This window comes from Pseudochaenichthys georgianus, chromosome 14 (genome assembly GCF_902827115.2).
Source record: "Pseudochaenichthys georgianus chromosome 14, fPseGeo1.2, whole genome shotgun sequence".
NCBI classification, from domain to species: domain Eukaryota; kingdom Metazoa; phylum Chordata; class Actinopteri; order Perciformes; family Channichthyidae; genus Pseudochaenichthys; species Pseudochaenichthys georgianus.
Genome location: NC_047516.1, coordinates 24,246,655 through 24,261,828, shown reverse-complemented (window position 1 = coordinate 24,261,828; position 15,174 = coordinate 24,246,655). Strand labels below are relative to the sequence as shown.

The window sequence follows — 15,174 nt, the reverse complement described above, 5'->3', positions numbered from 1 at the left end:
TCATCCAGGACAGATTTGCAGACCACCTTTTTGAGTGTCAGGAAGGCCTGCAGTCTTGCTGAAGCGCTTTGGTAGCTTCTCCAGACACTGGGGCTCGACGTCTTGCCAGTACTTCTTTCAAGCCTTGCAGGGGAGTTGCGAGGCTAGAATATATTACTGGCTGCTGGTCCCAATGATTACTCTTGGCCTTCCAGCGCCGGTGAGCCGTGTATACCCATAGAAGACTTTCTATTGGCCAGAAGCCTCTTCAAAAGAACGATGGTTCGAATCCCACCTGACCCAAACAAAAGTCCCCACATTCTGTTTCAAAATGTTGCTCATTATACACAAACACTACATTTATCTTTTCAAACGTTTAAAGTTAGAGTTGAAACGAAACTGATATTTGGAGTTAGAAATGAATTATTCTTTCCTTGCTGCTTCTTATAATGGTTATTTTAATCTTAATATATTATAGCAATAATAACAAATAGTGATATCATAATATTAGTAATATCATTCTTTTGTATTTTTACTTTAATTAATATTTTTTTAAATATCTTTGTACAGATGTTTACATTGAGCACATGAGTGTGCTTCATTGTTTCATTTTCTATCACTATTACTTCCTCTATCAAGTAAAGACAGTCACAGTGATGCATTCAAGATCATTTATTCAAAAACAGCTGAAACATCAAATATAGGAAATATTAAAAATAGAACTACACATATATAAAAAAACACTGAAAGTAGACCCAGGAAGTGGCGCGTGCCTCTGTGCATGTGAGGGTAGGTTAGGTCTTCCTTTTGTCTGCAATCCATCTGTCCCTTTCAGCATCATAGAAGTCCGACTGCTGGAACTCCCGCCACGTCAATTCCTTCTCCATGCCCTGTGCATTATATAATGAGAAGACTCTGGAGGGGCAGTAGATATACTTCCCTGGAACCCCTGGGAAGGATGCATGGGTATGAGGGCTGTTGGGACCCTGCTTCAGTGGTTGGTGACAAAACCTGCAGAGACGGCCTGTTGGCAGCTGCACAGCTGCCTTCCTCTCTCCTCTGCAACCTTTCTCCACTCTGCCCCCCTCTGTCTGGCAGCCTCAAGCTCTTGCTTGTTGCAGCAAAGTTCTCAAAAGACATCCTGGTGTCTTTGAGGCCTTATTTAGCATAGGTCTTAAAGACCTTGGTGGAGCAGTAAAAGTATTTGACCGTTTTTGACTGGTTAAAAAAAAAGAACTGAAGAGCCATCCCCAAGATATCGGGATTTAAGCTGACCGCAGGCTAAACAGTTTCTCATCAGCGTCTTTTTCTGAGTCTGTTGATGTTATTGCTGCGGCTGCTATTGCTTTGCCAGGACGTCTGTCACAATCTTCTCCACTGAAGCCCTGCTCAGTGAGTCCTCCTTTCTGGGAGCCACAGCTGGAGGGTTGAATACGGCAGGTGGCAGAGTTATGACAGGCACACTGATAGTTTGGCTACCTGAGGTCAAACTATGCCACAGCTGCTGTGTCTCTAAAACCTTTTCTGGGGATGTGTTGTGGGACCTGGCCACAGATCCAATGTTTCCAACTCAGTCTTCATCCATATTTTCTGCTGGTGGGAGCAGTTCCAGTGGGCAACATCCTGACTAGCCCGCAACAGGCTGCAGGCTTGTGTGCTGCGACCAAAGGGACAGGAGGCGCTGGAAAAGGCAGATCTGTAAAACACCATAGTACATACACAACAAGTGAAAATGTAATAAAGCCTTAATTATATGACTGCCATGATTAAACAGTTTAATAGATATCAATACCTTCATCGAGGACAGCGTCTCCCTGTTCTTCCACAGCAGGCTGTCCTTGCGTGGCCTTTGATGGTTGAAGGTCCCACCTCTCTCCTCCTCTCCCACCTTTTCCATCAGGTTACTGGTGTAGCAGACATCATTCTCAAGGAATGAAACTAATAAATACTCCCATCACCTCGAGTCGGTCGGACACTTGCCCTCCCCTCTGAAGGACCTCAGTGAGAGCATTTGTCCTCACATGCTCATGTTTCTGAGGGGCAGACTTGTCCTGAAGGGAAGGATTTTTTTTTTTTTGATTCTCATTCCCTCCTCTGAAGGATCCTGTGACTCCTGTCGCAGGTGGCCAGATGGACCCTTCCTGAGAGACATCCTTATCTTTCCTGGGAAAAGTTAGTCTTCTTCATCCTGCACACAGAAAAACACAATGATTTGTAATGTTTTGGTCACAACTTTTATATTACATGAACCGACGGAGAGGAAGGTGGACAGGCAGGCAGATGTATTACTTCTAGGGATGCTCTGATGGACAATTTTGGTTAGGGTTAGTGAGTCCCTGGCGGAGCTGCAGGATTTCTGCCTCACACACGTTGCATACCGCTATTTTATTGTCATTCTCGGACACCTTAAAATACAGCCAGACTGGTGAAGCCATTTTGGCGAGCTTGTTTTGCCGCGCATAGAGACAAGTGTCATGTATTTTACGTCATGCGATCGGCTCTCGTGGTCGGCATTTTTAGAGAGCAACTTTCTGTCCCCAGAGTCAGAACTAAACATGGAGAAGCAGCGTTCAGTTACTATGCTCCAAATATCTGGAACAAACTCCCAGAAACCTGCAGGTCTGCTGCAACTCTGACTACTTTTAAATCCAGGCTGAAGACTTTTCTTTTTGCCGCTGCTTTTAATTGAACTATTCATATCTTAGACTGCACTGTAACTTTTATTCAAGTATTTTTTCTTAATGTTTATTTTATTATCTTTGCTTTTTAATGACCGTTTTTAAATGCCTTTTTTTTAATCTCTTTCATTTTTGAAAAGCACTTTGAATTGCCTTGTGTTGAAAGGGGCTATATAAATAAAGGTGCCTTTCCTTGTGTAATTTAGTAATTCAACATTTATTTTCTAGCTGTTTGTGTTAATGTGGAATTAATAATTGTTGTATTGTAATTACTTTTGGTTTAATTATTTAAGCAAAGCAATTTTTAAAGGTGGTTTTGGGCACCAGCTGAACCAGGTGGTGGTGTGATTACTGCACCAGAATGAAATGCCACAGGTGAAACCAATGTTCTTTATATGTTGGATTATTGGAATACGACAAAATAAATGGAAAAAACCACGTCTTACCTTGACATTGAATGTTTTCCAGCATAAGATGTGCTTACTGGTGCCATAGCAGCTGTTTTTAAGCACTATAGAGCAGATGGATGACATATTTACCCATAAAATAATCACAAATGCATAAAAGAAAATAGCTAAAATGTATGGACAGATATAACGATAATAATTCTCTATTAGTTTTGTAACTGGAGTTTATTAGAAAAGAGACAGAATACTGTAATATTTACCCATTTAAAATGCACAGTAGTAAATTGTACTGCTGCAAAAAATTCACGATGAAAATGTATGAACTAAACGGTAGTTAATATGTGATTTTTAAACGCACACATTTTTGGATCAACTCTGACGTAAGTAAAAAGTAATAAATTAGCTGCTGTTTAAGCTGACATTGATATTGTAAAGACGTTAGCTAACAGTAAGTTACATGACCTTAGCTAACAATACACAGAGTGTAAGACGTCAAAACTACTAACAAAAACAAAAAAAAAGTACTAATGAGTTAGTCATAGAAAAATAAGCCCCACTTACGTTTGATACATTTGACGGGATGTTAGACGTAGGTTGCGTGATATTGGATATCACTCGAATGTTGTCGTTAATGTAATCTCTTATATTTTTGCTGTTGGTGCTGCTCCTCCGTCTCTGTTGTCCCTGGAAACGGGGTCTACACAGCGCCCGCTTTTGGCAAAAAAATATTACATCCGTAGTTCATTTAGCATTTTATTTATGTTTATATGTCAGCCCCACAGTTAAACTTGTAGTATTTATTTTCTAGGTTATTGTGTTGCTTTTACTTGAGTTATTTTCTCTTTTCTGTCAATGTACTGATTTATACTCCAGCTCGGTAGTCGGCGGTAATGCTGACGTGTGCAAACTGCCAAAACATCTAAACAAGAAGAAGAACTACCTAACCTGTATCTATGGCAACGATTACAATCCATTCGCAGTAGTGTGTGGTTGCCTTTTAGCTTGTTAGCTTCTTCGTAGTAGCTGTTACTTACAAATCAACCCTTATTTATCTGCCATTTCTGACGCTTTTAGTTTCATACGCTGTACACAGATACTGTATATATTGCAAGTTATTACAAACACGAAAAAAGTACCTGTTGGCTAACTGTAGCTAACGCCAAGTGCTAGTTTAGCTAACACGAAAAAGCGTTTTCCGAATGTTTACTAGCGATATTGAATACTATCTTGATGGCAGATAGTTGGAACACAGATACAGGAGAAGCTGTGTATAGGTCCCGGGATGCTGTTAAAAACTTGAAAATAAGGTGAGTAGCTCCTGATAACCTTAACATTAGCCAAGCTACAACATGTTGTTCAAGCAATGGAAAACCTCTCGGACTGATCACACTCTTGTCGAGCGTATTATGTATTTAGATTATCGTGTGGTTCCTTTAACGCTGGTCTCCTTCCTTACTACATGTTATATGTATGATCAGAAGGACATTTAGACATGTTCTGTCGCGATGATAATCTACACCACTAATTTCTGCACATTTAAGAGCAGAAGTAAACAACGACTTTATTTTTCTTATTATGATGCCATGAATTTTACTTTGGAGCCCAACCATTGGTGGTGTAGTGCAACTAAAATGTTTCTTGCTGCGGGAGTCGATATTTTACAAACTCTCCTAAGACATCTCATTGTGCATAAGTAGTGCGAATAAAACAAAATATCAAGAAAATACATTAAAATAAAGGTACTTAAACAAAAAGCGTTAGATATATAACTGGTAAGCAGGAAGGTTAATTTCAAAAATACAAACCTGTGAGCGTCATAGAAAAATAAACAGGTTAATGATAAGGTGTGATCCAAAACAGAGATGAAAGGAGGCCCCGGATATCTGAGCTGTTGATCTCTGCCTGAGGTGAGTGGTTCAGCTTAAGTACGCATTTTAACTGGACAGTATTCATTTATTTCCCCTCTTTAGGGTGCGTATAGAGAGGGTGACCTCCACAGCAGCCTTCTCTCAGCACCTCCAGCAGCATGTGCTGTCCCAGCAAGATGGAGGAGCCATAGAGCTGGAAACCCTCACACCACAAGGCCAGAAAGGTATACTCATTCTTACTGCTGGGCAAAAGACTGATTGGTGGTGAAATCGATGTTCAGGATGGACAGTATCTGTGTGTTTATTTGTGACATTTCATGAAGTTATTTTACACTTAAAATGAATAATTCCAGTTACCTCCGCAATCAGGCATACCGTTTATTAATTAAACACCAGTATTGGATCGGTAATCTATAAATATTAGGACTAAAAACTTGGATCGGCACATTCTTATTTGGACTGCTGTTGGACATTAAGTGTACTGTTGTTTGTTTGTTGGGTTAGGGTTAGTTACAGTGCACAATAAGTAAAGTATATACCATCATACATTAGAAAGCATACAGAAATGTAACAGACATAGTGTATAACTTTTATTTTCACGTGTATATTTATTTCATTGTTTTACATCAAAGTTTATTTTAATAACTTGGATTTCTTCCACTCTGTCACTAGGTGATAATGACGAGGAGCTGGTGGTGGGCTGGCAGGAGAAACTCTTCAGTCAGGTAGCACTTAAAGTATCCGCAGCAAATTATAATGAGTGATTACAAAATAACACAACTTAAATATCAAGTGTTTATGGTAAATGTGTTGTTGTTCTCCTACCCATGCCTCTCTGTCTGTGGTCCCAGTATGAGATGGAGCTGTTTCAGAACGAGTCGGCGTGTCAGACCCCTCTGGACCGTCAGTACCTCACAGAGATCCGGGCCCTGAACAAGGCCAAGGGCCGGCACAATCACAGGATTTTCACATACACTGACCACGATCGCTTCACCAGCTGTCTTCCTATCCAACAACTAGTAAGAACCGTGTATTCTACAGTGTCTATGCCATTGTCCAATAATGCACCTTACAGTGTTATATTACCATTTACATATTAGATAAGAATGGAGCAGAATCTTTGGTGCTATCTTACCTTCAAATTAATGTATTGTTATAAAATGTATGATAATGCACAGTAACACTAGATTAAGATTGAAAGCACGTAGGTGTATGTCCCCCTTTCTTGACAGCAGACATGCTTAGTGCCATGTTCACACTTTAGAATGCTCTTTCTGTCAATGGCACTGCCTTGTGTGCTAAGTTGTTGTGGTACTTGGTGATTAAACATAAACCAGATTCACCAGAACCAGAAGATTTTTTTTCTGTTCATCTGTAAAACTGTAATAAGTAGGTGGTTGTTTTTTATCCTGAAAGCAGTACCCTACTGACTTATTGACAACAACCAAATCTGGCCCCACATTCCTGGCTGAGAGGATGGCCAGCGTGAGAAACAGGAGGCAAGAAAGACGAACCTTGTAAGTGAAGCATCACTTAATTTATTTAAATGGCCTATCTTCCATTGGGAAGTCTGTATTCTTTTTGAAATATCAAAAATGCATGTCATTAGCGTCTCCTCTTGTAACTAGTTTGTAAACCCCTTGTAGTTCAGCTCACAGGAAGTGCATTCAAAAGACATAATTTGTGATGTTTCATGTCTTAAACTGCCATGTCTGGCTCATTTGGCAGAGATTCTAGTATCCCTAAGTCAAAGATCGTCACCTGGGAGCCCACAGAGGAGTTTGTAAAGAACAGTCATGTGGTGAATAATGCCATGCAGACCATGCACATCATGGCAGACCTGGCCCCCCCTGGAAGGTGAGACCCCATCTCTGTTCAGTCCTTATTGTTCCATGTGGAGATATTGACTTAAAGCACGGTCGTAACGGACACATCAAAGCAGACTCTTGATCAGTATTAACCTGAATACAATCTTGTTAATGTCTATATGTATCAATCTCTTCAATCTGGCTGTTAATGTGTGGTTGTTGTTGTATTGCTTGATTTTAATTTGACTTCAACTATATTTATTTGTTCTTCTTTTCTTTTCACTGTCTCTGTAAAGCCACTTTGAGCACCTGTAAAAGTGCTTACAAAATAAATCTATTATTGTAATATACATATCTTGTAGTACAATGTGCACATTTAGATTTTTTATGAAAAGGTTTTTATTCCATTTTATTATCTTTTTGACTATTTGTTTAAATATCTTCATTTAAGTTAATTGTGTTAATTTAATCGTTTAATTTAACCTTTTGATTTTTAATTCTCATGTTTATATACATATTTGTAATTTATTTAATTAATTCTAAAATTGTTTAACTGTGGAAAAAAGATCCCCCATGAATAAATAAAGTATTCTGATTCTGACCCGTACAGGTTAGAAAGCATCAATTGATTTCTACCTGTCTCAGCGGTTTCTCTCTCTGTATGTATTTGCATCCTCAGGCTGGGCCAGAAAGAGAATGAATATCTGCTGTTAACCATAAAAACAGACGGCAGTGGAACCGTCATTGTAAAACCTGACTTCAACAAAAGCAAAGAGCCTTACAGGTAAGTTCACAGCATGACAGAGTGTTTGTGTCTCCGGTATTGACGGATATCATATCAAAATGTTTAGAATTGTCAGTTGAAGCTGCACTATGTACTCTAAACCACTTTAAACGTCTGCCACTCTGGCCCAATTCTTGACAGATATTGGCTGGATTGTAATAGAAAAAGTATGTGGATTTTAAGTATAAAGAGATGCATGATTTTGCGACAAATTGAACCAAAACGTGTCTGATGTGTGGGTGTTGATGTGCAGGATTGTAACAGTAGGGGAGAAGAGAGAAGTTTGGCGTCTTAATGTGGAGAATGTGTGCACAGCGATGCACCCGGAGGAGAAGGAAAGGGAGCAGAACATGTACAAAGACGTGAGTTCATCTCCTTCATGTTTCCCTCCAGGACAAAAGCAGAATACAGCTTTTAATGTTCATGATCATTTTACTGATTAACGATTGAAATGAGCCCGTTTTATGATCTGGAAACATCCCTTTTCTTTGGTTCTAGCTGTACGTACGGCATAAGGAATACCTCAATAGCCTGGTTGGACAGGACTTTGAAATGGTAAGTCATTTTGAAAATAACTATTAGAGGTGAATTTGATCAGAAAATTGGATTTAACGCCCATTTTAGCCTAGCAGAAATCAAGGTTACATATTCAAATAGTTTTTCTTTCTGATCAACACCCAAAAATATTCAGTTCACAGTCATGAATAAAAATAAAGCAAGAAATCATCACATTTCAGAAGCTGGAAATAGCATGTTTGGGACCTTTTGATTGGGTTGATTGATCAAATATTAACATTGGACCTAAAACAAAATCCAATCCAAACCACTTTATGTCTATAGCACATTTAAAAACATCAGAGTTGAACAAAGTGCTGTACATCAACAACTGTATAAAACATAGTATACATACATACATAAAAAACAGACAGGACATGAAATAAATGTAAAACACGAGACGATGAAACCAGATCAGAAGCCACAGACTGAATAACTCTCCTCCATGACGTAAAAACAATACAACACACTAGTAAGATAAAAACCGCACAAGCTTTTGCACTAACCGTATTTCTGTCCCCTAGCCTCCTTTAGGTATTCTGCGCTACATGATGAATGGAGAGATAGGTGAGTAGGAAAACAGTGCTCATCACTACTGTATATATTTCTGTAATGCCCGTCTGTGGCATTTAAAAGCTGTTTCTCCTTTTCTTTCCCCAGTCTCAGCCAAAGGCTTTGAGTATGATCATTTATACATCCACTTCTTCATGGAACTGCCCAACAGTAAGTCACATACACAGTATACGAAACTATACACAGTGTTATACTTTAAAATATTTGAAACTAAAATGCATTTACCATTTGAACTTGTATTATTCTTGTTTGTTTAAGATTGGTCCAGCCTGCCTTTTCAGTCTCACTCGGGGGTAACACAGACCTGCCGGGCCAAAACATTAGGGAAGGTGTGTATACTGTAGGAACAAAAGGTGAGCAGCGTCTGATGTTTGTTAAACCCTCAGTATTCTCTCTGCCAACAGGAACATGTAGCTTTCTTCAGTTACCCCTTCAGCTTTGAAGCTTTCTACATGAGTGAAAAAGAGAGTGAGGGTTAGTATCAGCCATGGGGTGTTTCATGTATTATTATATACCATGATGCATTTAACAAATGATACTAATACTTGGGTTTTATCCTTATCTCAGAGCCAATTCTTCAGTGGCCAGTGATCTACTTTAAGGTCCTCTCTCTGGACTCCTGGCAGCGCTACAGAACTGAAGGCTACGGCTATCTGCTTTTTCCCGCCATGCCTGGTATGCTTTGTACACTGCAGAGTTTAATTATTCATCAATTAGTCTTATTTCCAAACATAAAAAAAACAAAAAGAAAGTTTGAACCAACAAATGTTTAGGTGATCTCTGGGCCCATAGATCTCGGCCTCCGTTACGGGTAATATAGCACTATAACCATTGCACAGGAAGCAGGGGAATATATGTAATTTATGTAAGTTTGTCTGTCTCTGTTTCCTGGTTTCATGTTAAAAGTGTTCCCCTTCCCCCATGTCTGTGGCTGTTGATTGTGTGCACCTGGTGCCCTGTGTTGTCTCCTCCCCCCCCCCACCTGTGTCGAATTGCTGATTAGTATGTGTATTTAGGGTCTGCTTATGATTTGAATAAATGCCCACACCGGGTTGTATTTTTGGACGTTCTGCCTCCTTGCTTGCTCGGGCCACTCAATTGTCAGCTTCACAGGTAGGTAATTCCCTTCAGAAACACTTTTTGTTATATTCCATGGAATGCTCTCAACATCCCGATAGCAATGATTATATTAAATGCTTTGACAATAAATACATAAATAAAATTCATCTGTGGAAGCCGTGGCGCTGTGAAAATCACGACCAATCATCTGAGCCGGCCCGGCTAAAGTAACTGGATGGCCTACCTGCCTGTCAGCCTCCCATCTGTGCACAAACTTATCTCGTGCCCTCATTGGTCATGTGCGCGTTCGTGTGTGTTGGAGGAGGGGCTCCGGTTGTGTACTTTCAAATTCTAGCGCACTCGAGCTGGTTTCTCCATTCTTACCTACCCTACCTTTATTCTCTGACAAAAAATGTATAAAAGAACTGTGAAATGTATCTGTTGTGATTTAAAATATAGAATTCAATTAACATTTAAAGTCCCTGGTCTTATGTGTATGTTTACACTTCTGTGTTGCAGGTAAACATACAATAACGTGCCATACGTGGAGACCCCTTCAGACGGGGACAGCCTCTTCTCTGAGGCGCTTCTTCATCGGAGGATCTCCTGAACTCGAAGACCCCAGCTATGTCAGAATACCCGGGACCTTCAAGGTAGGCTCTGAACTATGTGCAAGCTCTCTAGACCACAATGAGGAATAATAAAAACAAGAATTCATTCCCATCTTTGCTTTACTACAATAATAAACAAATCCCAGAGAAGGACCACAAAGTGTCTTAAAGGTCCCATGTCATGGCCATTTCTACTGATCATAAGTCCATTGTTGAGGTCTACTAGAATACAGTGGTGAACCGTGTATCACAACTGGACCTTCTGTAGACAAACCAACCCCCCGCCGCCATCATTATAATGTCCGTCTTTTCACCGAATTGTCGTCTTGAAAAGTGTACTCACAACAATTCCGCAACAACTTCATCTTCACCTGTTGCACTTGTCATTTCAACGTTAAAACAATAAAACGGCATGAATTGCTTCGTCGCATTCGATCTAGATCCTCTGTCTCGAGCCAGTTAACTAGCGTGCCTTCTAGAACACCTGGAACCGAGGGGAACTCTGAAAGAACACGCCCATTGGCTACAAATCAATATATGATTGGTTGATCAAACTGTCAGTCCAAACGTACGCTCTCATTCAGTGCAACGGCCAGGGCATTCGATCAAGGATGTAGAATACCTGGTTGAAGGATATTCTACCCAGAGACCCAGAACAAGATCTGATTGGTTGCTTTCTTTTCTAACACAAACCCACTGAAATGCGAAGTGCATGGTCCGAGAAGGACAAACAAATCAACGTAACACTGTGATATTACAGATCAACAACACAGATACCATTCTCATTTATTCATTTTATTACATGTTATTTATATAATTAAATCGATTTTTGTTTTATCTGAGTGTTCCAGGGTATTCTCTGAATAGGCCCTGACGGTTCGCCACTGCTAGAATAGATTTATATTGTGCAATTTTCCAAACTCACATTGGTTTCTCACAGCATCTCTGTATAGTATGTGTATTCACTCTCTGTCCTAAACGGCTTGTTGGAGCTCCTGCCCCCCCCCCCCTCCCTATGAGCCCACTGTGCTCTGATTGGTCAGCTCGCCCACTCTGTTCTGATGAGTCCACCGCCGTTACAGCGGAACATCAGTGATTATGTGTTGCAATGGCGTTAGCAACCAGAAAATGACACCAGTAATGACAAACAGATGAGAATGCTGCGTGGGTCTGGGTGCCGTGTTGGCGGGACGTTGCGGGGCTCGCTGCTGCGAGGAGCGAACAGTGTGAGCTGGCTTACTGGTGTGGTTTCTAGTGATGTTACGTATTGCGCCGAGGCTTCGGAGCGTGTGTGGAGTAATCCCTGAAGCTTTTTGTGAAGCTTGTATCGAGGCTTGTATCGTTTTGGGCCAGTGACGTCATCGATGACAAACGAAGCCTCGCTGCCTGTCGATACCACGTGACTGCTTCACGAAGCGATTCAGATCGGTTGAACCACAACGCTCATAATACCCATGGATGTATAATAAGAACCATATTACCCCTCCTTTACCCTGCGGGCCCGGTGGAATCAAGAGAGCTCAGACCCTCACTTATAGAGGTCGGAACATGTCATAAGTATAAATAGATAAAAGCATAAATAAATGTAGGAATAAAAACATCAATAAATATCTTCCAGTGTTTTCAGGGAGCTTTAGCGTGTGTGCTGCAGCTCAGCTGGAAAGCAGTTGACTCACGACCGCAGGGTCCCTGGTTCAACGACTCGTCAATACGTTTTTGTTGTTGTTTATAAAAGCTACAGCTAAATGAGATAATGTAGTTAATAAATGTATTCTTTGATATGGTTTAGCCTTTCTCAGGCTACAACATGGTTAAGTTTATGAATATTTTTAAGGAATACAAATCCCTCTTTGCAATGTTTACCAGCCTCCTTAGGCTTTTCAATCACAATCAACTGGAATAAAAACAATATTGTTAACATGAACATATGATGTTATGTTCGTTGTTTAGAGTTATTCTAAGGCTTTACTCAATGGGAACTCGGTATGAGAGAGAGCAGAGCACACTGTTGAGATGTCCAACCTGCCTGTTTTACACACTTTGACCAGCAGGGGGTTTGTGTTCAGATGAAGCCCATGATGAAGCCTCGTGAGATGAACCCTTTTGCAAACCAATTGGCTGGAAAGCTTCATAAGGCTTCATCTCGCCATCACTAGTGGTTTCCTGGTTGCTGCGTGAGGTCTGCGAGATAGCGAGACACAGCGAAACTAGCCCGAGCACACACACACACACACACACACCCCCGCGTGGCCTGGCTGTGAGTCTGTGTGTGCCTGCCGTCTCAGGCTGAGAAATCCCCGGAGCTGCAGCTGAGAAAAGATTGTGTGTGTGTGTGTGTGTGTGTGTGTGTGTGTGTGTGTGTGTGTGTGTGTGTGTGTGTGTGTGTGTGTGTGTGTGTGTGTGTGTGTGTGTGTGTGTGTGTGTGTGTGTGTGTGTGTGTGTGTGTGTGTGTGTGTGTGTGTGTGTGTGTGTGTGTGTGTGTGTGTGTGTGTGTGTGTGTGTGTGTGTGTGTGTGTGTGACCAATCCGTGGACGTAACCTAACGGCTCCGGATTGGTCCATTTGGACCAATGGGTCCATTTGGGTCGTCGTTACGTCACTGTACCCAGGAAGCAAAAAATGGAAAAAGAGATATCTCCAACGAGGCGTTCTGAGGCAGCACAGACAGGTCTTCTCTGTGTTAGAGTTTTACTACAGGGTGTACTTTGAGGGTTTGTGACTCTGCATACCGTTTACATGCAGAAAAACCTTGATAACACAAGGGGACGGGTGATAACCGGAAAAGCATGACATGGGCCCTTTAAAAACACTGCATCATTTATTTGTCAATGTCTCTAAATAGCACTTAAAGTGAGCATGTAGAGTTCAGTTTTTGTCACACTGATGGGTTTCTGTATAGATTTCCCTCCAGACACATTTGCAACGCCACATTGTCTGATTATATATTTCGAACCGTGTTTATTTTATGTCCATGTTCATGCTGCGGTTAATTCTGACACTGAATTATTATTTTTTTCATTCCATGTGTGTTTGCAGGGAGAGAGGCTGAGTCGCTTTGGCTTTTGCACAGAAACCACAGGAAGTGTCACCTTTAATCTGCACTGCCTCCAGCAAGCCAGGTAATACACCTCCATTGTGAAGGTATTTACAAATCACAGCATTTGTCTATGAAAATACTTTCTGTGAAATATTTTAATAAACATGATTTATAACACTTTTAAATATTTTTATTTTCAGTACAGTAGTTGCAGAGTGTGATTTAATGTCTCCATGATGTCTTTGTTTCAGAGCCTTTGTGGATGCCACAGTGATGAAGAAGAGGAGGCAGAAAGTCTTGGAACAGCTGGGAGGATTTAGTCAGCAGGGAGCCGTTTGCACCATTCTGGGTAAAGACCTTTACACTGAATCATTTATTTAGATTCTGAGATTAAAGGTGGGGTATGTAATTCACTTCAGAAACACTTGTTATATTCCATGGAATGCTCTTAACATCCCGATAGCAATGAATATCTGAAGTGCTTTGACAAAAAATCCATAACAAAACGTCATCTGTGGAAGCCGTGGCGCTGTAAAAAGCACGACCAATCATCTGAGCTGGCCCGGCTAAAGTAACTGGATAGCCTACCTGCCTGTCAGCCTTCCATCGGGGCACAAACTTATCTCGTGCCCTCATTGGTCATGTGCGCGTTCGTGTGTGTTGGAGGAGGGGCTCTGTAAGGAAGTCTGAAGGAAGGGGCAGATTTTTTTCGGTTGTGTACTTTCAAATTCGAGCTTACTCGAGCTGGTTTCTCCATTCTTACCTACCCTACCTTTAAGAGGTTGTGTCTTATATATTTGTAACTGTGTAGCCTATCCATTCATTACATATTGTTTATTTGTATTTTTTTTTTTTTACAGAGGCCTTCCAGAGGGCCAGGAAAAAAATGCAAGATGCCAGAGAAGGTCTTCCCAGAGACCTCGTCAACACCACCTCCCATTCGCATGTCGAATCCTGATATTGATTTAACAAAATAGACCATAACTCCGGTCAAATGGCTTACACCTGCTATGTAGAATAATAGCAACATTACCAGCAAGTATGATTTGCCATTTTAAATTATACACACTCTGGCTCTGATGCACTGTAACGAGTCCTATTGTTATTTATTCTTTGTAAAGACAGCTGACATGTTGTTGGGGGTGAACTGAGGTAACTATGGATTTATATGATGAACAAAGAGTAAGCCAATATGCCTACTGAGTATGGTATCCCCAAGCATTGTATTTTCATCATGTGTCTCAGATTCAACTTAATACCCTTATTTTCGGAGTTATACACAATATGGCTTATTTAAAGTGGTGTAGCAGAAAATAAAACATGTTTTTAGATGTGGATTATATATTTTTACTATGTATTGTACATAGGGTTCTTTTTTTGAAACGTTAGAATGATGTTTACCGTGTAATAAACTTTTGTATATGAACTATAACTAACTGGATTTCTATAATCCATTCCCTTGTGATTTTAGCAACGTTTGTGTATTTGTATATTATGCATGTCAAAGCCGTATAATATCTACATACACAAACATAAATATCGTCAACACACAATCAGTAGTACTTTAAAAAAATCAAATACAAAAGTGAATATTACTGGTTGTGTATCATCATCCGCTTTTATTGAAGAGACTCAAGGTCCATTTTTAAAAGACATACATACAACACTTAAATATACATTTAAAAAAGGCAGTTATACCAATGTTACCACAGAGGTGACTGGTATCGTACAGTACTGAGACAAGGATTTGACAGCAGCATGACAACATTTTGAGAAACATTTAATAGACGGATACATTTGTACATCCGATTTCTCA

At 40.4% G+C, this 15,174-nt stretch overlaps 1 protein-coding gene and 1 long non-coding RNA gene across 5 annotated transcripts; one reads left to right on the top strand and one right to left on the bottom strand.

The window, feature by feature from the left end:
* Positions 1–647: 647 nt before the first annotated feature.
* LOC117458324 (uncharacterized) lies at positions 648–3,789 on the bottom strand. The gene is made up of 4 exons (XR_004553427.1): positions 3,626–3,789; positions 3,104–3,168; positions 1,772–2,167; positions 648–1,675 (listed from the first exon to the last, which is right to left on the bottom strand). It is a non-coding gene; the product is annotated as an uncharacterized lncRNA (long non-coding RNA).
* A 234-nt stretch (positions 3,790–4,023) lies between these two features.
* mks1 (MKS transition zone complex subunit 1) lies at positions 4,024–14,700 on the top strand. Of its 4 annotated transcripts, none has more exons than XM_034098695.2 (18): positions 4,024–4,371; positions 5,035–5,156; positions 5,605–5,657; positions 5,784–5,951; positions 6,352–6,449; positions 6,661–6,789; positions 7,420–7,524; positions 7,778–7,886; positions 8,023–8,079; positions 8,604–8,646; positions 8,740–8,802; positions 8,911–8,981; positions 9,039–9,126; positions 9,220–9,327; positions 10,231–10,364; positions 13,358–13,440; positions 13,610–13,707; positions 14,219–14,700. In XM_034098695.2, the coding sequence occupies exons 1-18, from the start codon at positions 4,295–4,297 to the stop codon at positions 14,314–14,316; spliced, it is 1,704 nt and encodes a 567-aa protein (XP_033954586.1). In that variant the 5' UTR covers positions 4,024–4,294; the 3' UTR covers positions 14,317–14,700. The 4 variants fall into 4 exon arrangements, with proteins under 4 accessions (XP_033954586.1, XP_033954585.1, XP_033954589.1 ...); XM_034098694.2 differs by having other exon boundaries at positions 6,349–6,449; XM_034098698.2 differs by having other exon boundaries at positions 4,025–4,371; positions 9,057–9,126.
* Positions 14,701–15,174: the final 474 nt, after the last annotated feature.